The 24,986-nt window shown below is 43.3% G+C and overlaps 1 protein-coding gene across 3 annotated transcripts in view; it reads left to right on the plus strand.

The window, feature by feature from the left end:
• The window catches only part of TAF5L (TATA-box binding protein associated factor 5 like), a 233,729-nt gene that overhangs the window by 124,332 nt on the left and 84,411 nt on the right, over window positions 1–24,986 (plus strand). For 2 of the 3 annotated variants that reach the window (XM_073660233.1, XM_073660235.1), the window contains exon 3: window positions 10,875–10,979. The exons of the other annotated variant lie outside the window; for it this stretch is intronic. In XM_073660233.1, the coding sequence (XP_073516334.1) occupies window positions 10,875–10,979 (105 nt within the window). The remainder of the gene's footprint in view (window positions 1–10,874; window positions 10,980–24,986) is intronic. 3 annotated transcript variants of the gene reach the window in all.

Below are 24,986 nucleotides of genomic sequence, written 5' to 3' on the forward strand. Positions count from 1 at the left end.
AAGAAGTTATAAGGGTTAAAAGTTGACCAGCGATTTCTCATTTTTCCAACAAAATTAACTAAATTTTTTTAAAGACCACATCCCATTTGAAGTTACTTTGAGGGGTCTATATGGCAGAAAATACCCCATAGTGACACCATTGTAAAAACTGCACCCTTCAGGGTGCTCAAAACCACATTCAAGAAGTTTTAACCCTTCAGGTACTTCACAGGAATTAATGGAATGTGGAAGGATAAAATAAACATTTAACTTTTCACACAACTTTTCCTTTAGACCCATTTTTTTTAACTTTCACAAGGGAAATAGGAGAAAATAAACCCCAAAACTTGTGCAATTTCTCCTGAGCACACAGATACCGCATACGTGGGGTGGGGGTGGGGATACTGTTTGAGCTCACGGCAGGGCTCAGAAGGGAAGGAGCGCCATTTGACCTCTTGAATGTATAATTTGCTGTCATTATTAGCTGATGTCATGTCGCGTTTGGAAAGCCCCTGATGTGCCTAAACAGTGAAAACCCCCACAAGTGACCCCATTCTGGAAACTAAACCCCTCAGGGAACTTGAATATATTTGTGGCGATCACCTTGAACTCCTAGGTGCTTCACAGAAGTTTATAATGTTGAGCCATGAAAATAAAAAAAAAAACTAATTTTTCCCACAAAAATGTTTTTAGCCCCAAATTTTGCATTTTCACAAGGGTAACAGGAGAAATTTCACCATACAATTTGTTATGCAATTTAATTTCTCCTGAGTACGCAGATACCCAATATGTGGAGGAAAACTACTGTTTGGGTGCAGGACAGGGCTTGGAAGGGAAGGAGCGCCATTTTAGTTTTTGAATGCAAAATTTGCTAGATTAATTAGAGGACGCCATGTTGCTTTTTTAGAGTCCCTGATGTTCCTAAACAGTGAAAACCACCCACAAGTGACACCATTTTGGAAACTAACCCCTCAGGGAATTTATCTAGATGTTTGGTGAGCACTTTGAATCCCCTGGTGCTTCACAGAATTTTATAACGTTGAGCCAGGGAAATAAAAAAATCACTTTTCCCACAAAAATGTTTTTATCCTATCACCCATGACAGCACCACAACGAGAGAGGGAATCTGCCATTCCAGGACAGGAAACCTACAGAATAAAAGGGCGGCGCCTCTCCACCACCTCAGTTGGTTTCCTGTCCTTGAGGGGGAACCTTGTTAATATGGCAGCAGAAGAAAGAAGAGAAGATTATTCCCAATGGGAGAACCTTAGACATGCTTACCTGTTGAAGATCCGGATATGACTGAGCGACGCCCTGCCTGGGGTCTGCAGCTCCAGCTCTGTGCATCAGTGGAGAAGCTGCTGTGGATCTGCGCCCCTACCTGGGGTCGGCAGATCCTGCTCTGCACGTCAGTGAGAGCAGCTGTGGACCTGCTCCCCTGTCTGGGGTCGGCAGCTCCAGTTCCGTGCATCAGTGGAGAAGCTGCTGTGGAACTACGCCCCTACCTGGGGTCGGCAGATCCTGCTCTGCACGTCAGTGAGAGCAGCTGTGGACCTGCTCCCCTGTCTGGGGTCGGCAGCTCCAGTTCCGTGCATCAGTGGAGAAGCTGCTGTGGAACTGCGCCCCTGTCTGGGGTTGACAGCTCCAGTTCTGTGAATCAGTGGAGAAGCTGCTGTGGACCTGCACCCCTGTCTGGGGTCGACAGCTCCAGTTCCGTGCATCAGTGGAGAAGCTGCTGTGGACCTGTGCCCCTGTCTGGGGTCGGCAGATCCAGCTCTGCACGTCAGTGAGAGAGCAGCTGTGGACCTGCGCCCCTGTCTGGGGTGAGAGCAGGTCATAATAACCACATGACAATGATCAGGGTCAAGAGTAAGAATTTTTTAGAAGAAAAAGTGCGACTTACCAAGTGGATAGACGCATCCGGGAAAAAAAGGAGAAGAATTACCAGTCAAGAAGAAGTGAGGGGCAATTCTTATATAAGGAAACCTTCTTCTTGACTGTTAATTCTTCTTTTTTTTTTCCCCTAATGCATCTATCCACTTGGTAAGTCGCACTTTTTCTTCTAAAAAAATTCTTACTCTTGACCCTGATCATTGTCATGTGGTTATTATGACCTGCTCTCAGAATGCAGCATGTATGTTGATATACCATCTTTTTCCACCAGAAGCGATTTATTATGGTTGAACTTTGTCTGTACCCTGTGAACAGCATTATAACACGGACATGTTTTCATTCATTGTTTTGTACATATGTATATACAGTATGTTGTTTTCTATTTGTACTTATTGTATATTTTTGTACATATTTTCTTACAGCGACATTGTGATCAAGGCCACAGTGTTGGTCGAAACGTCCACTAGTCGCCTCAAGCATCACCCTTTAAATAAAGTTTCACCTAAAGCATACCATACCTCTCCAGGTGTGCAGTGATTTTTATGGTTTATTACTGACGGAACCACTGGCTCCCTTCACGAGCACCGTGCCTTTCCACTTTGTTGAGTGCTAGCCTTTATTTTTGCCCCTTGGCACATCATGGCATGGTGCCCCTTGGCACATCATGGCATGGTGCCTCTTGGCACATCATGGCATGGTGCCTCTTGGCACATCATGGCATGGTGCCTCTTGGCACATCATGGCATGGTGCCTCACGTGATAGCTCTTCATGTCACTTAATAGTGCCTCATGGCACATAGCGCTTCACTTTGCTTCATAGCGCTTCACAGTGCCTCAAAACACATGTTAGTGTCTCAAAGCACATCATAGTGCCGTGTAGCGTCTCATGGTGCTTTATAGTGCCTCATGGCATAGTGCCTCATAGCACTTCATAGCGCCTTATGGCTCTAAATAGCAGAACATATCATAGTGACTCATAGCATATCATAGTGCCTTATGGTGCATTCATAGTGCCGTATAGCGCCTGTTAGTACCTCATAGCGATTCACAGTGCTTTTTAGTACCTAGTGGGGCCTCATAGTGTCTCAGTGCTTCAGGGTGCCCCTGTGCCTTGTAGTACTTTTATAGGGTGTCTGTGCCTCATAGTCTCTCTTTGTAAAGGTACTGGTTCCACAACTAAGTTTATGTCTGACAAAACCAAGTTCAGCGACTGTAAACTGTGCATGGCAAGCTTACCGAACTCAGGGGGAAAAATATCCTAGTCTCTATTTTGAGACAGAGGGTGCCAGTATTCCTGGCTGGTGCTCGGTGGAATGCAGATTGGAGGCAGGTGACAATAAGAGCGCTTCCTTAGTTTTGCAGGTTAATAATTAACCTTGTAGGGTTTCACTCTTAAAGGTAGGAGGCATCATGTAGTGCTCATACAGCCATTGTGGGTTTGGTCCAATCGAGCGCAGTTTTATTGCAATTTACAGGTTGCACAGAAGTTATAAACATTAATATTTCTGGTCTTGTCCAAGCTCTGACTAAATAGGACAGACCCTGTCTACTCATATACAGCTTTGCTAACCCAGCTTGATCAAACAAAACAATATTTATCCAGGACAACCACTGATACTTGTGGAGTCTGGCCTGTGTCTCTGATTAGCTCCAAGACACACACAGTCTGCTCTACTCTCCAGCAGTCTGACTAAGGTGAATGCCTAGCCTGCTCTGGTGCTTAGCTCTCCAGGGGCCCTAATCAAGACCTGTAAAGATATTATTTAACCCAGTCCTACCTGGGTTTGCTACAACCCGAAGGGGCTGTAGAGACTCCGGAGTTAGATTATTGGGAATGAACTCTAGAAGACCTGCTAGTAAATCTGCAGTTCCAGATTGCGATATAGTAGTATAGGCGTTTAAGGAGGTATACAATCAGGTTCCAATTCACATGAAACATCAAATTTCCTGAGAATAGTTCTTGGCATAAAATGAGGATTTAGGCTTTCAGTTTGTCTCCTTCCATTCAGATGTTAATGAGCCTTAAGGCTTTATGGAGAATTATAGTAGTTAGGACAACTCTCATATCGAAGGAAGAGGCATTGACAATAGTTACCTCAACTATTTCGGGATTATGGGCAGATCCATCGAGTGCTGCAGAACTCACTGGGCAGTGAGTAAGAGTTGTGGTCTCCCAAGGTAGAATAAGGAGTCCTGCTATATGTCAAAATTAATAAGCAGTCTGGCCACAACTCTGAACAAGGCAATATTGCTGTTAATAACTCTTATCTCCTACATTCCAGTAGTAGCATGGTCACGGGTACACACCCGTGGGCTGCCTCTAAAGATCTGGTTCCTCTAACCTAAAGAAGCTTTAGGCAGTATAGAAGAAAGCTCCATTCATCTATACATGGTCACCATATAAAGGTCTTGTCATACAACAGAGTAGCTTTATCTTACATAATCCATTATGGAGGAACTCTGCCAAGATCCCTAATGACACTTATGTCTAATTAGTTCAGAAGTCTCACCTTTTATCTTTAACAGCTCCTCATATAAAGAGGAAGAGAAATGCAAGTGGACCTTTTTAGCCGTAGACTACGGTAACAGTGTCCAACCTGCATTGAATAAGCAAGGAATGTGAAAGTGAGTTTTGGATCTAGGCCCATTTTCAGTCCAAGGATGGCACCCTGGGATCTGAATCCAGTGCTTACTTCTCTGACAAGCCTTCGCTTGAACCCATGGATTCAGGGTCTTCACATTAAAGACTATTATCCCGATGGCCCTGACTTCAGCATGGTAAGTTAGTGACATTCAAGCTTTGTCGGTTAATCCTTTGTTTATACAGATCCTAGAAGATGGGTCTGTTCCGGACCTACTTTATCTTCCAAAGATAGCTTCCAATTTCCATGAAAGTCAGGAAATTATGCACCCTACTTTCTGTGCTAATTCGGGGAATCCATGGCAGAGCAATAAGAAAGCAGATGTCCCCATGAAGCATTATGTAAGGTTGCGATTCAGTCTTCACCTTGCACCTTCTATAGATACTATAGGCTTGATCTGGGGTCTTCTGCTGTCCTTTCCTTTAGGAAAACTGTTCTACAGGCTGTGGTCCCACCCTAACTTTAGAATTTTTTCTCTGTAAATCTCTCGTAGTTGCTGTCATGGGTGATAGGAAAACACTAAATTACTTATCGGTAATGTGTTTTTCCTGAGCCCATGACAGCACCCTTATATTCCCTCCCATCACTGGTAGAAGTTGATCACTTCTTTTCCTTCATGGTGTTTGATTCACGTGGTGTGTAGAAGGAAAAATCATGGGATATATAACTATTAAGTAATGTCCTCTCATGCTCTGTAAACAACTGAGGTGGTGGAGAGGCGCCGCCCTTTTATTCTGTAGGTTTCCTGTCCTGGAAGGGCTGATCCCCTCGCTCGTTGTGGTGCTGTCATGGGTTCAGGAAAAACACATTACCGGTAAGTAATTTAGTGTTTTAGCCCCATGAGAAAATGGACCCCAAAATTTGATGTGCAATTGAGTATGCCGATACCTCATATGTGGTCGAAAACTACTATTGAGGCACAATGAAAAGCTCAGAAGGGAAGAAGTGCCATACTGAAGTTCAGATTTTGTTGGACTGGTTTGAGGGTGCCATGTCCCATTAGTAGAGCCCCTGAGGTGCCAGAAGAGCCGAACCCCCCATAACTGACCCCATTTCATAAACTACACTTTTTCATGAATTCATTTAACCCCCTAAGGACCGGAGCATTTTCCGTTTTTGCTTAGTTTTTTGCTCCCCTTGTTCCCAGAGCCCATAGCGTTTTTATTTTTTGGTCAATATGGCCATGTGAGGGCTTATTTTTTACGGGACGAGTTGTAGTTTTCAACGCCATTACTAGTTTTACCATATTGTGTACGGGAAAAAAATTCCAAGTGTGGTGAAATTGCAAAAAAAGTGCAATACCACAGTTGTTTTTTTTTTTTTTTTTTTTTTTTTTTTTACCACTTTCACTGAATGCTAAAACTGACCTGCCATTCTTATTCTCCAGGTCATTATGAGTTCGTAGACATCAAACATGTATAGGTTCTTTTATATTTAAGTGGTGAAAAAAAATTCCAAAATTTGGTAAAAAAAATAGTGCCATTTTCTAAGACCCGTAGCGTTTCCATTTTTCAGGATCTGAGGCTGGGTGAGGGCTTATTTTTTGCGCGCCGAGCTGACGTTTTTATTGATACCATTTTGGGGTAGATCCGATGTTTTGATCGCCCGTTACTGCATTTTATTGCAATTTTGCGGCGTTTAGAACCTTTTTCTCGTTACGCCGTTTACCGTTCGGATTAATTCTTTTTTTATATTGATAGATCGGGCGATTCTGAACTCGGCGATACCAAATATGTCTATGTAGGTTTTTTTTTTTAATATTTTATTTTGAATGGGGCGAAAGGGGGGTGATTTAAACTTTTTATATTTTTTTTATTTTTTTTTTATATTTTTAAAAACGTTTTTTTCTTCGCTTTTTGCTTGCTTCTATACTCTACATAGGAGACTAGAAGCAGCAACTATCCGATCACCTCTGCTACATACAGGGGATCAGCAGATCCCCTGCATATAGCAAAATTGGTCCTGTGCTATGAGCACCGACCACTAGGTGGCACTCATAGCGACCAGCTCATGACAACCACAGGCGTCTGCTGCAGACCCTGGGTTGTCATGCCCACCCATCGGTGACCCGCGATCACGTGACGGGGTCGTCTATGGGCGGGGCTTAGGACGCGCTTCCTGGAAGCGCGCGTTAAATGCCGCTGTCGGAGATTGACAGCGGCATTTAACTAGTTAACAGCCGCGGGTGGATCGCAATTCCACCCGCGGCTGTTGCGGGCGCATGTCATCTGTAAGAATCAGCTGACATGTGCTCGGTTCAGTGCGGGCTCAGTGCAGCAGCCCTCACTGAACGGGGGGATTACAACCTGTGCGTACTAAGACGTCATGGGTTGCAAAGGGGTTAAAGATGCAGTGATCATATTGAGACCACAGGTGGGTTAAAACATTTTATACTGTAACATACCTGGCGGAGTACTTGCATAGTGCACCAACTCCCACTATGCACGATCGCAATCTTAGCCTTCAGTCCAGTTTGTAAGCCGTGCTCCTGTTCATACTGTGTGCATGCTCTGGTCTGACTGCTTAGGGCGACGGCCCGGTTACTTTCTGCTTCTTATAGCTGTTGTGGGCGCACCCCTAATGAGTTTCCAGCCTATTGCTGTGAGTCCCTGGATATTTAGCCCCCCTCCACCCAGTAGGAGGTGCCTGAGCAACACCTTCACTGTTTGTCTTTGCATTCTGCATTGCCAGGTCCTGTCCTGTTATCTCTGTCTTCTAGTCTGTTTCCACCACTCTGGGGACTGTATTCCCAGACTGGCTCCTGTATCTCTTGCAGTAGCAGTTTCTGTCTGAACTGTACCCTAGCCTGTTGATCCGCCTCTCTGGGGGCCGCATTCCCAGACCTGTTACCTGTGACTTCTAGTCTGTTTCCGCCTCTGGGGGCTATATACCCAGGCCTGTTCTTGTATCTCCTTGCAGTAGCAGTTCCTGTTAGCCTGTTTCCTGTTTGTCTCCATGTCCATACCTTCCCTTTTCCTGCAGTATCTGAACCTGCACCTAACTCCTACTCATTGTCTCTGTACTTCCGTTGTGAGTTTAGAGTCCACTCGCTACTTTATTGCAAGTACCTTGTGTGTATCTGGTTCTGCTTGTCCCTTCCAGTCTGTTCAGTGTGAACAGAGCCCTGTCCTCTCTGCCTTGTCCACCGCACTTGCGGTTTCGCTCCGCTCTGACTTGCCCATTGCTCCGGCGGCTTCTCTCTGCTCTGACTTGCCCACTGCTCCGGCGGCTTCTCTCTGCTCTGACTTGCCCACCGCTCCGGCGGCTTCTCTCTGCTCTGACTTGCCCACCGCTCCGGCGGCTTCTCTCTGCTCTGACTTGCCCATCGCTCCGGCGGCTTCTCTCTGCTCTGACTTACCCACCTCTCCGACGGTTTCTCTCTGCTCTGACTCACTCACCACTCCGGCGGTATCTCTCTGCTCTGCTTTGCTCACCACTCCGGCGGTTCCTCCGGGTCTGCCTTGCACACCGCTCCGGCGGTATCTCTCTGCTCTGCTTTGCTCACCGCTCCGGCGGTTCCTCCTGCTGTGCCTTGCTCACCGCTCCGGCGGTCTCGCCCTGCTCTGCTTTGCTCACCGCTCTGGAGGTATCTCTCTGCTCTGCTTTGCTCACCGCTCCGGCGGTTCCTTCTGCTCTGCCTTTCTAACCGCTTAGGCGGTTTCGCCCTGCTCTGCCTTGCTCACCGCTCCGGCGGTTTCTTTCTGCTCTGCTTTACCCACCACTCCAGCGGTTCCTCTCTGCTCTGCTCGTCTACAGCATCTGCGGTTCTGTTCCTGAATCCCAGTCTGTACTGGACTCTATCCAGCCTGCGCTCCAACCTGCTAGTGCCTCCCTGTCGGCACTCCAGTCGTGCCGGCCAGTACCCCCCTATCTACATACCTGCCGTGCTTGCCAGTGCCCACCTGTCTACATACCAGCCGTGCTTGCCAGTGCCCACCTGTCTGCATACCAGATTACCTGCCTGTTCCTGCATTCCCCGGTATGGGTCAACAACTGTGACCGGGGTCTGTCCTGGAGTCGCACCTGGTCCCTCTGCTCGGTTCCTCCTTGGTTCACGGAGTCGTTAGCCGCTGTGCTATTTTGGTCGGATCGGATAGATACTTAGTTACGCCCCCTCCAGGCACTCCCCGGTTCATGGTACAGTGGGATCACTAATCATGCTCACGCCAGTCAGTCCGGACGTGAGCGTAACATATTCCATTGGGCAGTGAAGAAAAAATAATTAAATTTTTACCACCAAAATTTTGATTTAGCCCTACATTTTACATTTTCACACTGGAAAATGGGTAACAATGACACCAAAATTTGTCCCCCTATTTCTGCTGAATGTAGAAATACCTTGTTTGTCTGTACAGTACTGCTTAGCCATACGGCGAGACTCTGGAGGGAAGGATTTTCCATTGGAGCTTAGATTTTTCTAAAATAGTTTACAGACCCCCACCCCCCACCCCTCAGGTGACTCCATTTTAGAAATTATACCCCTTTGGGAATTTGTTTACAGGTGTAATGACTATATTGACTCCACGTGTGCTTTCCATAAACAAGCAGCAGTGGATGTTTCTGAGTGAAAATAGCAAGCTGCCGTTGTAGTAACCATTACGTTGTAGTGACCCGTACATTGCGCCCAGCTCAGGGTTCTGGAGACATGCACCCATTAATTAGGCGGGCTATCATCGCTACAGAAATGTCAAACATGTGGACGCTAAATGAGGTTTAGACACATTGGGGCTCAGAAGGGATTTGGGAGCACAATTCGCTGGATTTCTTTTTGGGAGGCAAGGAGCCTTTTACTTTTCCAGAGCCTTTTGTACTACCAGTAACGTGAAAGAACCCTATATTTCCAATAACAGATGACAGACCTAAGTGGAGGCTTTTTTTGTGGATTGAGTTGGAGCTTTTGTTGGGAACATTTTACATAACATTTTGGATCACATTTATCCAGCGCTCTACCTTGAGCACGCACTTTAGGGTTTCCATTTAAATCTCCAAGTGATGTGATTCAGATGAAACTCGAGGGATTCATTCACTATAATGAAGAAGCAGTGTTTCTCTGGACTCCATCTGGCCTCTGTTCAGCGGTGTCCTTCTTTTCAGAATAGATTTACAAGGGAAGCATTCAGCGTAGAGGGCAGGATATAGTGATAACAAATTTATATTGGGTTTTTATGTTTGACAGCTGTCACACACTAACAGATGTTTTTTTTTGCAAAAACTAGGTTTTGCAAAGCCATATTTTGAGAGCTATAATTTTTTCATATGTCAGCCGACCGTGTCATATGAGTCCGGCTTGTTTTGACGTTTTTATTGGTACCATTTTCAGGCACATAACATTTTTTGATCGCTCTCTATTCCGATTTATGGGAGGCAGAATGAACAAAAACCAACAATTCAGGAATTGTGGTTTTTTTTTTTTTTGTTTTTTTTTAATGCCACGTGTGGTAAAATTGATAAGGCAGATTTATTCTTCTGTTCAGTACGGTCACAGCGATAGCACATTTTATATAGTTATAGTTTGTCTGGGCTCTTAATTTATGTTAGAAAATGGAATTATTTTTGCATCACTTTATTCTTAGACCTATAACATTATTTTTCCACGTATGGCGGCACTTTTTTTTCGGCATTATGATAAAGCATAGTTTTTTGCATGTTTTTTTTTATTTTTACGGTGTTCATTGAAGGGGTTCACCGGTGGGACAGTTGGATAGGTCAGGTTTTTCCGGATGCAGCGATAGCAATTGTGTTTTTTTTTTACATGTATTTATTGGATGAATATATATATATATATATATATATATATATATATATATATATATATATATATATATATATATATATATATATATATATATATATATATATATATAATATTTATTTTTTTTTTACTTTGTCCCAGGATGGGACATCAACTTCACAGTTGCAGATCGCTGATCTAATACTCTGCAATGCTTCTGCACTGCAGATTGTCAGATCAGCGTCTGACAGGCAGGGAGGAGGCGTCTCAGCACTTGCTGTGAGCAGGCACTGACAGGCCTCCTTCTTTGAAGGACCCCTTGGCCATCTTGGGACTGGGGGTCATTATGGAGACCATTAGCACAACGTAATCTCATCACGTTGTGCTAATGGGATCACAGAGGGAGCTCCTGATCGTGGGCGTTGCTGCGGGTTGTCAGCGCTCACATATGATTGCGGCGGAGCTCGGCGTCAGCCTGTGCGAATTATGCACCGTATATATACTGCTCTTTGCGGGAACGTAGCTCCCACAGAGCAGTATATATACGACTCGTGTCTGGAAGGGGTTAAACAGCTAACTTTTATAATATCTTATGTTTTGTATTTTTTTTTTATATATCTTATAACTAGTACAAGGCGAATCAAGCTGTTCAAATATTATATCTTCTGCACCATGTCAAGAAGAACCTCAACAATATGAATTGCAGTTTGCACGACTAAGAAAATTTCTTTCAGGTTAGTGATTCAACTTCTCATGATTTTAGTTTGTTTCATTTTAGTCTCTTAATGACTGGCAATACGCAGTAAAATGGTCTTTAAGGGGCATTATTTCCTTATCGATCATGAATGTTTATACTGCCACCACCCCCAGCTGTATATGACACATGATACCCTTTGGCCCGACTGCTTTTGGGACCAATTTAACTGTTAAGCCCCTGTCTCACATAGCGAGATCGCTGCTGTGTCACGGTTTTGGTGACGCAACAGCGACCTCACCAGCGATGTCGCTATGTGACACACTTTGCAGCGATCAGGCCCCTGCTGTGAGGTCGCTGATCGCTGCAAAGTGTCCTGGACCATTTTTTGGTCGTTGCCCTCCCGCTGGTCAGCACACATCGATGTGTGTGACCAGCGGGTGCAGCGATCAGGCTGGTAACCATGATAAACAGCTGGTTACTAGGTGCGCGTGTGCCCCTAGTAACCTGATGTTTACCGTGGTTACCAGCCTGCTCCTGCTTCAGCAGGCTGGTAACCAGGAGCAGGAAATCATGGAAAGATTCTTTCCACGATGTTGCTGCTCCCCTGATCGTTGGTGAGCTTGCCTGTTTGACTGCTCACCAGCGATCACATAGCGACGCAGCAACGATCCCAGACTGGTCATATCGTTGTCGGGATCGTTGCAGCGTCGCTCGGTGTGACGGGCCTTTAATCTTGACAGCGGCATGTAAGTGGTTAAAAAGGGGGTTGAAAGACCACATTTGACACCTTCTGCCCCCTTCAATCTTAATCGTGGGTTCTGTTGGTTGCCATGGTACCTTAAGGTCATCTGGTGACACACAAGATACGGTGGCCTAAAGATACTGCTATAAGCAGGGTCTAACAGACTGTCAGCGAGACATTTACAGGTCTCTGGCGCTACAGTACATGAATACTGCTATGCATGAGACCAACAATCACAGTAAAAAAAAAATTATGCATGTTTCCTTGTGGGACAAAGTGAAAAAGTAAAAAAAAAAAAAAAAAAACAGACAAACCGTTTTGCTACTAAAAACACAACCTTTGTGTTAAGACAAAAATAAAAAAAACACACTAATTGGTATCTAAATATCTGGAACAACCTGAACTATACAACGGTCAAGTTATTTATTCCGTACGGCGAACACCATACAAAAAAGAGAAAACCACGTCAAAAATGTTGCTTTTTCATCATACTGATGCACAACAATTAAATAAAAAGCAATCAGTCATGTGTAAAACAAAAAAAATGGCAGCAATAAAAACTCCAAACCATCCCGCAAAAACAAGCCCTAATATGCATAAATAATACTAATACTCCTAAAATACTGTATATAATAAATTGATACAGTAGTTCAATGCAGCATGTGCTGTAAATTTTTCATAAGAAGTTGGAAAAGTTATGAAATGTCCAATAAATGTCTCCAAAGACATACTGATAGGGAATCTAGATTGTAAGCCCCAACTGTGACAGTGATGATAATGTATGTAAAGCGCTGCAGAATATGTTAGCACTATATAAAATTAAAGATTATTATGATATTGTTGTGTTTGAAGGATCTAGGATTTTAGTTGAGATGAATCTGTTCTACAATTTATGTACATGCTCAGTAGTGATGCAGTGCTGTGGAGTTGGAGGTTTGGCTTACCGACTCTACAGCCCTGCTAACATAGCTCATTCAGAAAAAAAATAACGTTACAGCTCTCAAAATATGGCGATGCAACAAGAAATTCATTTTTGTAAAATTTATTTTTTTTAGTATTTTTATTCCTTGCTGCTTTTACACACTATGTAAATCTGGTATCGCTATAATCGTACTGACCCAAAGAATGAATTGGTCTGATCACTTTTACCGCAGTGTGAAAAAAAATATATTACAAACTGAATTGGTGTTTCATTCTGGGTCTGAGAAATCTTAATAAAAAGCAATCAGGGGTGCTTCCTCCCTATCAGAGAATTCTTTGGTCATAGTCTTTCAGGTACTGTCATGAGTGAGGGGAAGAATGACGACAATTACTTAATGGTAATTTGAATTTCTCTAATCTCCTACAGGACAGCACCACAGAAGGATGCCTCACCATCCTAATTAGGGACAGAAAACACAGAGGTTTATGTAGCCCCATCCTTCCCTCCATCCTCAGGAGGATTCCTGGGGGTGTTGTGGTCGCCGAACAGTCACTCCCTTCTTTGTTCTTACCTGTCAGTAGCTGGGCAGCCAGGAGTAGATCGCTTGGCCTTCCTCTCCTGTATACTGCTCTCATTCCTGCTGGAGCGGGTCCACACCATCCTCCTGCACTAAGGGGCAATACTAGATGGTGATGGGCTGGGGTCCTCCTGTAGCTCCTCAGCCCTACTCCGTCCTCTCCTCCTTCCCCGCTGTCTCCGGCGTGCTGTGCGCACTCAGGAAGTGACGCGAACTGGCAGACTCAGGGTGCGCATCGTCACTTCTGGTTGTGTTCCACGGTGGAACGCATAGTGTTTAGAGCTGCATCTGCAAAGCCTGGCCCAAACGCAGGCCCACTGAGTGTTGTTGGCATGGGTAGGTCCCTCTGGTGCAGGATTTGAACTCAAGGCATCCCCCCCCCCTTCTTTTTTTTTTTTATTATAAGGGTACAAGGATCCTGCAACAAAGGCTAAAGACAAAGATGAGACTACAAATCGCAAATGTGCCATTTGTAAGTAAAAAAAAAAATACTCCCATCTGCCCATAAAAAGCTTATATGCCAGCATTGCACAGAAAAGATTGTTAAAGAGGAGCGGCTCTCCCTTATGGAAGAAGTAAGAGGAATGGTGCGTCAGGAGATTAAATCTTCCCTAGCTTTCTTCTCTCATTCCTTTACTGGGGCACCATCGGAAACAAAAAGGAGGCAATACGACCCAAGGGATATTTCAGATTCTGACGCAGAGGGAACTGTCCCTGAAAAATGGTTAGAAGAAGTTACTCTGAATCGCAGTTCAGACCAGGATCTTAAAAAGTTTTATTTTTCATCAGGAGACATGGAAGGAACTCTTATTGGCAGTAAGGGAGTAGAAGAGGAAAAAATGACCCATACAATCAAGGATGAAATGTTCTCAGGATGAAGGTCAAAAAGGAAGTGTATGCTGCTACGAATCTCCAAATTATTTGTGATAGGAAGATGGTGTTTCCCATTCATGAAAATGTTTAGAATTTTAATTTTGGATGAGTGTGAGTTCCCAGAAAGGTGACTAAACAACCCGGGAGAATTGAATTGTAGATTCCCCTTAGATGGAGACCTAGCCAAATGCTGGACGGAGATTCCTAAAGTGGATATCCTGGTGGCTAAGGTAGCAAAGAAAACTACATTACCGTTTGAAGACTTTTCCCCAGCTCAAAGATTCGCTAGAGCGAAAGATGGATCGTTTGTTGAGGAAATCTTAAGAGACATCAGCAGCCTTACTGAAAACTAATGTCGCATCCACCTGTATTGCAAGAGCATTGTTCCATTGGTTACAACAACTGAAAGATCATATCATTGGTGGCACCTCTAGAGAACACCTGCTGGCCTCATTGCTTCTCCTTCAGAAAGCGACCGGATTACTAGCTGATGCTTCGGCAGAATCTGTTTGGATAGCGGCAAGAGCTTCGGTCCTATCAAATACCGCAAGGAGAGCCTTCTGGTTGAAAATGTGGGGGGCGAATATATCTAAATCAGAATTGTGCTTTATCCATTTTAGAGGAGAGTATGTATTTGGTGCAACTTTGAATGATCGATTAGAAAAAGTGGCTTATAAAAAGAAGTCGCTTCCTGTACCAAGATCCCTCAAAAGAAAATCTTTTCGTCCACCGTAGTCTCATGACCTCGAAATACAGAGGGAAAGGTAAATTAGGTTGCTGTAGTTATCCCAAAAGTTGAAGAAATATTTTTCAGAACCAACGTCAAGAAGGACAATGATGAACAAGTGGGGAAGCAGAATTTCGGGGTTCCTCTTTCAGGGGTAGAAGATATCTTCAAATCAGAAAATTCTGGAATCAGTCAGAGGTGGAACAAAAATTGAGTTGTTCTCCTTTTCACCTCAAAAGCTGTAACATCCCTGCCATCTTTGAAGATACAGAAGATCCTAATCTCAGAGCCCCAGGACCTGCAGTTATTGGGAATAATTTCGTTGGTTCCAGATGCGGAACAGGCAAGGACCATTTTCACGCCTATTTCTCATAAAATAAACAAATGGAGCACATATCATTATAAATCTAAAGTGCCTGAATCAAAATATCACATATAGAAAGTTCAAAATGTAGTCTATAAGATCCACAGTCCCAATAATAGGCAGAGATTTCATCATGGCAGCTATCGACCTACAAGTTGTATACGATCATGTGCCCATACATGCAGATTATTGGAAATTCTTGAGACTTGCAGTCATTTGAAGATGAGACTTTTTAAGTTTAATGTCCTTCCATTCGAGATTTTTTCAGATCTTTGAATATTGACGAAATTCGTGGCAGAGGTGGTAGCATTTGTCAGGAAGCAAGATATTTGTATTATCCGTTATATGGATGATTTTCTAATTTGTCTCCCTCTTTTCGATGTCTCCGAGATGATCTCCAGTCAACTCACCAGATTCTAAAACCAATAAATAACCTGGCACTCGATTGACTGACTAGTTAATTCTTTTTATGAATTACTTAATAATTTTTTAGTACAACAAGCCGACGTTTCGGTCTCATGGGACCTTCATCGGTGTACTACAGAAATGACAAACAAAAATGAGTATCACGTAGATCACTGCATATACAAGATACAATAAGGGTATGTGCACACGATGCAGAAATGAAGCAGAAAATTTCTGCATCTCCCTGGCAGAAAAACGCATGCGGATTGTACATGCATTTTTCCTGCGGAATACATGCGGATTCACATGCGTTTCCGCATGCGGATTGACAAGCGCTTTCCAGGCGATTTTAGCATCACCTGGAAAGTGCTTGACAACTAGGTCGCACTATATAAATCCATGCAACCTGCATGGATTTATATAGTGTGACCATAGAATGTTTAAAAATAAAAAAATAAAGCTACACTTACCCTCCGATGGCTCGGCGTGTGCTGCCGTGTCCGTTCCTGGCTGGAGGGCCTGCGGTCACATGACTGTGACGTCACCGAAGGTCCTTCAGTCTTGCACGCAAGCAGAGGGAAGGAGACCGGGGGCCGTCGGAGGGTGAATATATGTTATTTTTTATTTTATTCCTGGTTTTACTGCTTTTTTATGGTACCTGGGTGTGAAGGAGAGTCTCAAAATAATTCTGAATACTCAGTGCGAGAGGTATATACCGTATGGGAATAAAAGGGCCAGAAATAAAAGGAAACCAATATGGTTGAATAAGAACGTAAAAGGGGCGTTAAATAGCAAAAAAGAGGCATTCAAGAGATTAAAACAGGAAAACAGCAAGGAGGCACTAATGTGTTACAAGGAAAAAACGAGAACCTGCAAAAAACAAATAAAAATAGCAAAGGAGGAAACAGAGAGACGTATTGCTAGGGAAAGTAGATCAAATCCCAAACTGTTCTTTACGTATATAAATAGTAAAAGGATTAAATCGGATAATATTGGACCGATAAAAAGTGAAGAAGGCAAAATCATAGAGAAAGATGAGGATAAATCTATTAAATAAATTTTTTTCGACAACTTTCACAAAGGAAAAAGGACTAACAGGCGAAATGAGAAGTGACAAGCTTAATCCTCCACTAAGTATGACAAATCTAACCCAAGCTGGGGTACAGAAACGCCTCAGTAACATTAAAATAAACAAATCACCAGGACCTGATGGCATACACCCACGGGTACTAAGGGAACTAAGTAATGTGATAGCCAGACCGTTATATCTTATATTTAAGGACTCTGTTGAGACTGGGTCTGTACCACTTGATTGGCGACAGGCGAATGTAGTGCCAATATTCAAAAAGGGAGCAAAAAGTGACGCCGGAAACTATCGGCCGGTGAGTCTGACGTCCGTTGTGGGCAAAATTTTTGAAGGCTTTATTAATGAGGCAATTATGGAGCATCTTGATGCTAATAATCTATTAACCCCGAACCAACATGGATTCATGAGGAATCGCTCCTGCCAAACTAACCTGATTGACTTCTACGAGGAGGTTAGCTCTCGAGTAGATCAGGGGGAACCAGTGGATGTCGTGTATCTCGACTTCTCAAAAGCGTTCGATAGCGTGCCACATAATAGGTTGGTATACAAAATGAGAATGATGGGGCTGGGGGAAAATGTTTGCAAGTGGGTAGCTAACTGGCTAAAGGATAGAAGGCAGAGGGTGGTTATAAATGGAATATACTCAGATTGGGTAAGCGTCACTAGTGGGGTACCACAGGGGTCTGTACTAGGCCCAATGTTATTTAATATCTTTATTAACGACATAGTCAACGGGATAAATAGTAAAATATCAATATTTGCAGATGACACAAAGTTATGTAAAACAATTAATACAGAAGAGGACAGTGCAGACCTACAGAGGGATTTGGATAAGCTGGGTAGGTGGAGCATTAAATGGCAAATGAGGTTTAACGAGGAGAAATGTAAGGTCATACATATGGGAAGGAAAAATGGAAGTCACCAGTACTCACTGAATGGGAAATCATTGGGGAATTCAGAGATGGAGAAGGACTTGGGCATCTTGATTGATAGCAAACTAAATTGGAGTGCCCAAAGTCAGGCCGCTGCTGTAAGGGCAAACAGGGTAATGGGATGTATCAGAAGAGGTATAGCTGCAAAGGATGAGAACATTGTTCTTCCACTGTACAAAGCACTGGTCAGACCACACTTGGAATACTGTGCTCAGTTATGGGCCCCAATATATAGAAAGGATATAAACGAGCTTGAAAAGGTACAAAGGAGGGCAACAAAATTAATAAGGGGAATGGAGGGACTGCAATACCCAGAGAGGTTGGCAAAACTAGGACTATTCAGCCTGGAAAAGAGAAGGTTGAGGGGGGACATAATAAATGTGTACAAATATATTAGGGGACAGTATAGAGACCTTGCCCGGGATTTGTTCAAAAGGAGGGATATTACGGTAACAAGAGGGCATTCACTAAGACTGGAAGAGAAAAGGTTTCAGCACCAGCATAGGAAGGGGTTCTTTACGGTAAGAGCAGTGAGAATATGGAATTCACTGAGTGAGGAGACGGTAATGTCGGATTCACTACACCAGTTCAAGCGGGGACTGAATGCATTTCTAGAAACCAGGCAGATTTCAGCATATACTTAAAAATAGAATAAAATAGTAGGTTGATACAGGGATTTATTCTGACTGCTGGTTTCAGAGTCGGGAGGGAATTTTTCCTCAGGTGAAGATTGGCCAAATCATTTGGGGTTTTTGCTCTCCTCTGGATCAACTTTAGCAATTACAGAACTAACAGGTCGAACTTGATGGATGCAAGTCTTTATTCGGCTTTACTAACTATATAACTATCTATGTAACTATCTTCTCCACACCCGGTTACCATCCGCACATTAGAACGCGCCAATAACGCAAGTACAAATGCAGTCTTGCGGTATTGGCGCGTTCTAATGCAAGTCAATGGCGGCGAAAACGCCGCGCTTCCGCAAAATTAATGGACTTGCTGCGGATTTTTGAGCGCAGCATAAACGCTGCGTAAAAATCCGCAGCATGGGCACAGCATATGCTGATTTCCATTGGGGACCATTGCTGCCCTTCTACCATGCGTTTTTAATGCGTTTCCGCAGCTTTTCCGCAGCTGCAGAAACGTATAAAAAACGCATCGTGTGCACACAGCCTAATGGCAAAACGAAATCAAAATTAAACCAAATCGTCATGAAAATAAACATTGAATATACAACATGGGAAATGGATGGGAAGGAGGAAAAGGGTTTGGTAATGGGAGTACAAAAGATGAAACCTACCAGAGTATAGGTGATGGTATGTATAAGGCGAAAGCTAGGTCGGTGCAGTAAACTGTAGGAGAAATGGAAGTGCTAACTTCATACAAGGTGCCAGAGGAACAAAGTAGGATAGAAGATATAGGAGAGATATACCTGTAAGGTGTAGAGGCCAAACACAGCCGTGGAGGTGATAGAACACGGTGTCCACCGTTTTTTCAAGGTAGTCTGAGAGGATGGGACGATAGAGGTTTAAGTCGGGGGTGGGTGGGTGTTGTATTAACCTGTTGGCCAATCATTGGTGGCAGTGGAGTGAATGAGTGCGGTAATTCTCGTGGCGTAGGATCTGCGCACCGGAAGTGGCGTCATAGTGACGTTTATCAGGTCCTGTAAGGAGATCGCCGGTCATGTGACCGGAAGTGCCGCATGTGATGCGTTCCACTGTTTGATCTGTGCGTTCCACCGGGTTCTTGAAGTGCTGTGGTTGTAGTTTAGATGCAGGTGATAGGAGAATGGACCCAGATAAGCATTCAGGAGGGATGGGGATCAGGCATAGGAGTGCCATTTAGGGTGGTATGTAAAGAATAAGAAATAAGTATAAATGTGTTGCATACACAAACAGTCCTAAATATACATCATTAAGTCTCTAACTATGAGTGATCCACATTCATAGAAGACATCTGACATAAGGAACATTAACAATTTGTGTTATGTTCAGGTAGCTAAAGCAGAGAATAGCTATAAGTAAATACATAAATAAACAAATGCAGGGTACTCGGATGAATGAGCCAAGATCATATTCTTTGTTTAAACCTTTTGGGGACAGGGATTGTAACTCGTATATCCAGAATGCCTCCCTATATTTAAGTAAGTGAATGCTGTCTTCTCCACATCTCGGTGGGGCAACTTGTTCAATAACTTGAAATTTGAGTTGCGAGACAGAATGCCCTGCTGACGCAAAATGTGATGGAATGGGTAAGAGGAGATTTTTGCAGCGAATGGTGGACTTATGTTTTGAAATTCTATCTTTAATAGATTGGGGAGTTTCGCCAACATAAATGAGGCCACAGGGGCATTTGATTACATAGATCACATAGGAAAAATTGCAGGTGAAAGAATCTTTGATCTTATATGGTTTCCGTGATTGTGGATGGTAGACGGTATTTCCTCTGATTATATTGTTACATTGTAGGCATGGAAATGTCCCCGTTTTGGGTGTAGATAGGAATCTTTGACGGGGTCTAGTATTGGTGGTGCCTATATCGGCGTGTACAAGTCGGTTGCTAATATTAGGAGCCCTTTTGTAGCAGGGTTAAAAACGGGCTTTGAATTCAGGGACTGTTGGGTAAGCTGTTTTGAGTATGTTCCAATGTTGTCTGATTTTTCTATGCAGTCTGAAGGCTATAGGATGGTAAGCATGTACAAAAGGGATACGATTGTTGCAAGTGAGACGAGCTTGGGTGGTGGGTTCCAATGCTCGAGATAGGGTGCCTGATGGGTAACCTCTATCTGTAAATTTTTTTCTCATCTCATTCAATCTCAGGTTTTGAATGGATGGGTTACTGACTATGCGTTGAACGTGATGAAATTGGGATTTGGGAACAGAGGTAAAGATGGATCTTGGATGTAGACTTGTATAATGCAAGAGACCATTCCTATCCGTGGGTTTCACGTATAGATCGGATGAAAGGTGACCTGATCCATCTTTGATGATGGTCATGTCTAGGAAATTGATGGATTCTTTACTGGACGTAAAAGTAAAACGGAGGCCGTCCCAATTTGCATCTGGGGGGGCCACATTAGGCCACATGGCGGTACCCTGTTTTTGTAAAAAGGTGTTTTGAAAAAGGAAGAAATTCTTTAAGACAAAGGTTAAGAGATAAAGGCAAAGGTGGCTGACTTCGGGCAATGTCTGTGGGTTTTCTAGTACATTTTTAACGCAGTGAATACCTTTATCATGGGGATTGAAGGTATATAGGTTGTTGACGTCAAGGGTGACCAGTAGGGAATCAGGGTTAATCTGTGTAATATCCCTGATTATAGTAAGGAAGGCGTCCGTGTCTAAAATAAAGGATGTGGTTTTCTTGACTAAAGGGGTCAAGATTTTTTCCAAAAGGATTGATAATGGTGATAAAATTGATTCAGTAGAAGATACAATCGGACGTCCCGGGGGATTCTCTAAATTCTTATGGATTTTCGGTAGTGTATAAAACACTAGGGTGATTGGGAATTTTTTGGATAAATATTCACACATTTTGGGATCAATTGTCTCTTTCAGGGAATGGTATTCTAAGGTCTTGGAGATGGAATCTCTGATTGTGGAGGTAGGGTCATGTGTCAGCTTTTGATACACTGAACTGTCCTCCAACTGCCTTTGAATCTTGTTGAGATAGGAGGACTTGTCCATGACAACTATCACCCCACCTTTGTCTGCCGGTTTGATAATGATAGAAGGGTCTGATTCCAGAGTTTTTAGTTCCTGTCTATCCAAAGGAGATAGATTGTGATAGGGGAATAGGGGCATATGATGAGAACATTGTTCTTCCTCTGTATAAAGCGCTGGTAAGGCCGCACTTAGAATATTGTGCACAGTTCTGGGCTCCGGTGCTCAGGAAAGACATATTGGAGCTAGAGAGGGTACAAAGGAGGGCGACTAAGGTAATAAAGGGAATGGAGGGACTAGAATACCCAGAGAGGTTGTCAAAATTAGGCCTATTTACATTGGAAAAGAGAAGGCTTAGGGGAGACCTCATAAACATGTATAAATACATCAGAGGGCAGTACAGAGATCTCTCCCATGACCTGTTTATACCAAGGATGGTGACAAAGACGAGGGGGCACACTATGCGTCTGGAGGAAAGGAGGTTCCTGCACCAGCATAGAAGGGGATTCTTTACGGTCAGAGCCGTGAGACTCTGGAACTCTCTGGGAGAGGAAGTGGTGATGTCCAACTCACTTAATGAGTTCGAGAGGCCTGGACGCCTTTCTTGAGAACAATAAAATTACATCTTATGCTTAGTTAATTAATCCAGGGATTTAATCTTACTGCCAGATTGGTGTCGGGAAGTGAATTTTTCCTCAGTGATGTAAATTGGCCTATACCTCATGGTTTTTTTGTTGCCTTCCCCTGGATCAACGCTGCGGAATAGCTGCAGTGCACAAGAAATAGGCTGAACTGGATGGACGCTTGTCTTTTTTCGGCCTTATAAACTATGTAACTATGTAACTATGTGATAGTAATGTATCCGACCCAAATCAATATCAGACCGCAGTTTTTGGAAAGTTTGATTTATAAAATTAATGAAAGTTTCAGCCGCATGATAGTATTGTGGGGGTCGGTATGTGCTCTTATTTTTCAATCCCAGACTGGCCGCCGTGATCTTCGCCGAGTCAATTGTGGGTGTGGTGGTGTTACCAATGACCCTCTGAGTGAAGTGTGCCTTGAGTCTAATGGGCCGATAGAATCTCTGTAATTCCATATCTAACCCAAAGGTGTTACATTTGATAGATGGGAAAAAGGACAAACCTTTCAGTAATACTGATAATTCAGCTATGCTAAGTGGCCGCGAGGAGATGTTAACAACCAATGGGGTCGTACGTGTGACTCTGACCTAAAAAATGAGTGGATGTTGAAGGTTGATCTCTTCTGTCCATCTCTGAACCAGTGGAGGACAGGTCGGTAGAAGAGCGGCCGGGATAAATAGGCCCACGTCTTCTAAGACGTATTTCTTCCAAGGAGCAGATTTCCAGCATCAAATCCCAACTGACATCCACGATCTCAACGGAAGAATTCAACTCTTTGAGGACCAAGGTCAACCAAAACATTGAACAACACCGACGGGATACTGAAAATAGGAAGAGACTGAAATTCATCCGTGACACAGAAGATTACCAAAAAGACCGGGTGTACAAATGGCGCGATTTCTCCACCACAAGACGTGGGCCTATTTATCCCGGCTGCTCCTCTACCGACCTGTCCTCCTCTTGTTCAGAGATGAACAGACGAGATCAACCTTCAACATCCACTCATTTTTTAGGTTATCGCAAGAAGGACAACAGAAGAATAGGGAGGATGAGGAGAGGCGGTGCCAACAGGAGGCGACAGGAACTTTGTCAGTCGCACTTTCCCAGGTACGACCCCATTTGTTGTTCCTCCTTGCACAAAGGCAGAGGTAGCGGTCCTGCTGCTGGGTTGTTGCCCTCCTATGGCCCCCTCCACGTCTCCTGGTGTACTGGCCTGTCTCCTGGTAACTCCTCCAGCCTATGGACACTACGCTGACAGACACAGCAAACCTTCTTGCCACATCTCGCATTGAGGTGCCATCCTGGATGAGCTGCACTACCTGAGCAACTTCTATGGGTTGTAGAGTCTGTCTCATGCTACCACGAGTGTAAAAGCACAACCAACATTTAAAAGTGACCAAAACATCAGCCAGAAAGCATTGGTACTGAGATGTTGTCTGTGGTCCCCACATGCAGAACCACTCCTTTATTGAGTGGGTCTTGATAATTGGCCATAATTTCCATCTATTGTCTATTCCATTAGCACAACAGCATGTGAAATTGATTGTCAATCAGTGTTGCTTCCTAAGTGGACAGTTTGATTTCACAGAAGTTTGATTTACTTAGAGTTATATTCTGTTGTTTAAGTGGTCCCTTTTTTTTTTTAGATATATCTATCTATCTATCTATATATATATATATATATATATATATATATATATATATATATATATATATATATATATATATATATATATATATATATATATATATATATATATATATATCTATCGCATTGTGAAGGTATTTGGCCCCCTTGAACTTTTCTGGCTTCAAACATAAAGATATAAAATTCTAATTTTTAATTTTTTGGGGGAAGAATCAACAACAAGTAGGACACAATTGAAACTTTTTAAAAAAAAAGAAATAAAAAACTGAAAAGTGTGGCGTGCAATATTATTCGGCCCCTTTACTTTCAGTGCAGCAAACTCACTCCAGAAGTTCAGTGAGGATCTCTGAATGATCCAATGTTGTCCTAAATGACTGGTAATGATAGATAGAATCCACCTGTGTGTAATCAAGTCTCCGTATAAATGCACCTGCTCTGTGATAGTCTCAGGGTTCTGTTTCAAGTGCACAGAGCATCATGAAGACCAAGGAACACACCAGGCAGGTCCGAGATACTGTTGTGGCGAAGTTTAAAGCCGGATTTGGATACAAAAAGATTTCCCAGGTTTTAAACATCTCAAGGAGCACTGTGCAAGCGATCATATTGAAATGGAAGGAGTATCATACCAAATCTACCAAGACCCGGCCGTCCCTCTAAACTTTCATCTCGAACAAGACGAAGACTGATCAGAGATGCAGCCAAAAGACCCATGATCACTCTGAATGAACTGCAGAGATCTACAGCTGAGGTGGGTGAGTCTGTCCATAGGACAACAATCAGTCGTACACTGAACAAATCTGGCCTTTATGGAAAAGCAGCAAGAAGAAAGCCATTTCTCAAAGATATCCATAAAAAGTCTCGTTTGAAGTTTGCCACAAGCCACCTGGGAGACACACCAAACATGTTGAATTAGGTTCTCTGGTCAGTTGAAACCAAAATTGAACTTTTTGGCCTCAATGCAAAACTATATGTTTGGCGTAAAAGCAACACAGCTCATCACCCTCAAAACACCATCCCAACTGTCAAGCATGGTGGTGGCAGCATGATGGTTTGGGCCTGCTTTTCTTCAGCAGGGACAGGGAAGATGGTTAAAATTGATGGGAAGATGGACGGAGCCAAATACAGGACCATTCTGGAAGAAAACCTGTTGGAGTCTGCAAAAGACCTGAGACTGGGACAGAGATTTATCTTCCAGCAAGACAATGATCCCAAACATAAAGCAAAATCTACAATGGAATTGTTCAAAAATAAACGTATCCAGGTTACGGTTGAGTGAGTATGTTCTGTCTGAGTATGCTCGGCCCGAGCTCCGAGTATTAATAGTTGCTCGGTGATATGGTTGAATCGCTCCCATGTGCATGATTTGCAACTGTTTGACAGCTTTATTACATGTGAGGAATGTGTAAGAAATAGACATTCCTCACATGTAATAAAACTGTCAAACAGTTGCAAATCATGCACACGGGA

Source organism: Phyllobates terribilis, unplaced genomic scaffold (genome assembly GCF_046119375.1).
Source record: "Phyllobates terribilis strain yellow unplaced genomic scaffold, ASM4611937v1 Scaffold_24__1_contigs__length_18792416, whole genome shotgun sequence".
Lineage (NCBI taxonomy): Eukaryota > Metazoa > Chordata > Amphibia > Anura > Dendrobatidae > Phyllobates > Phyllobates terribilis.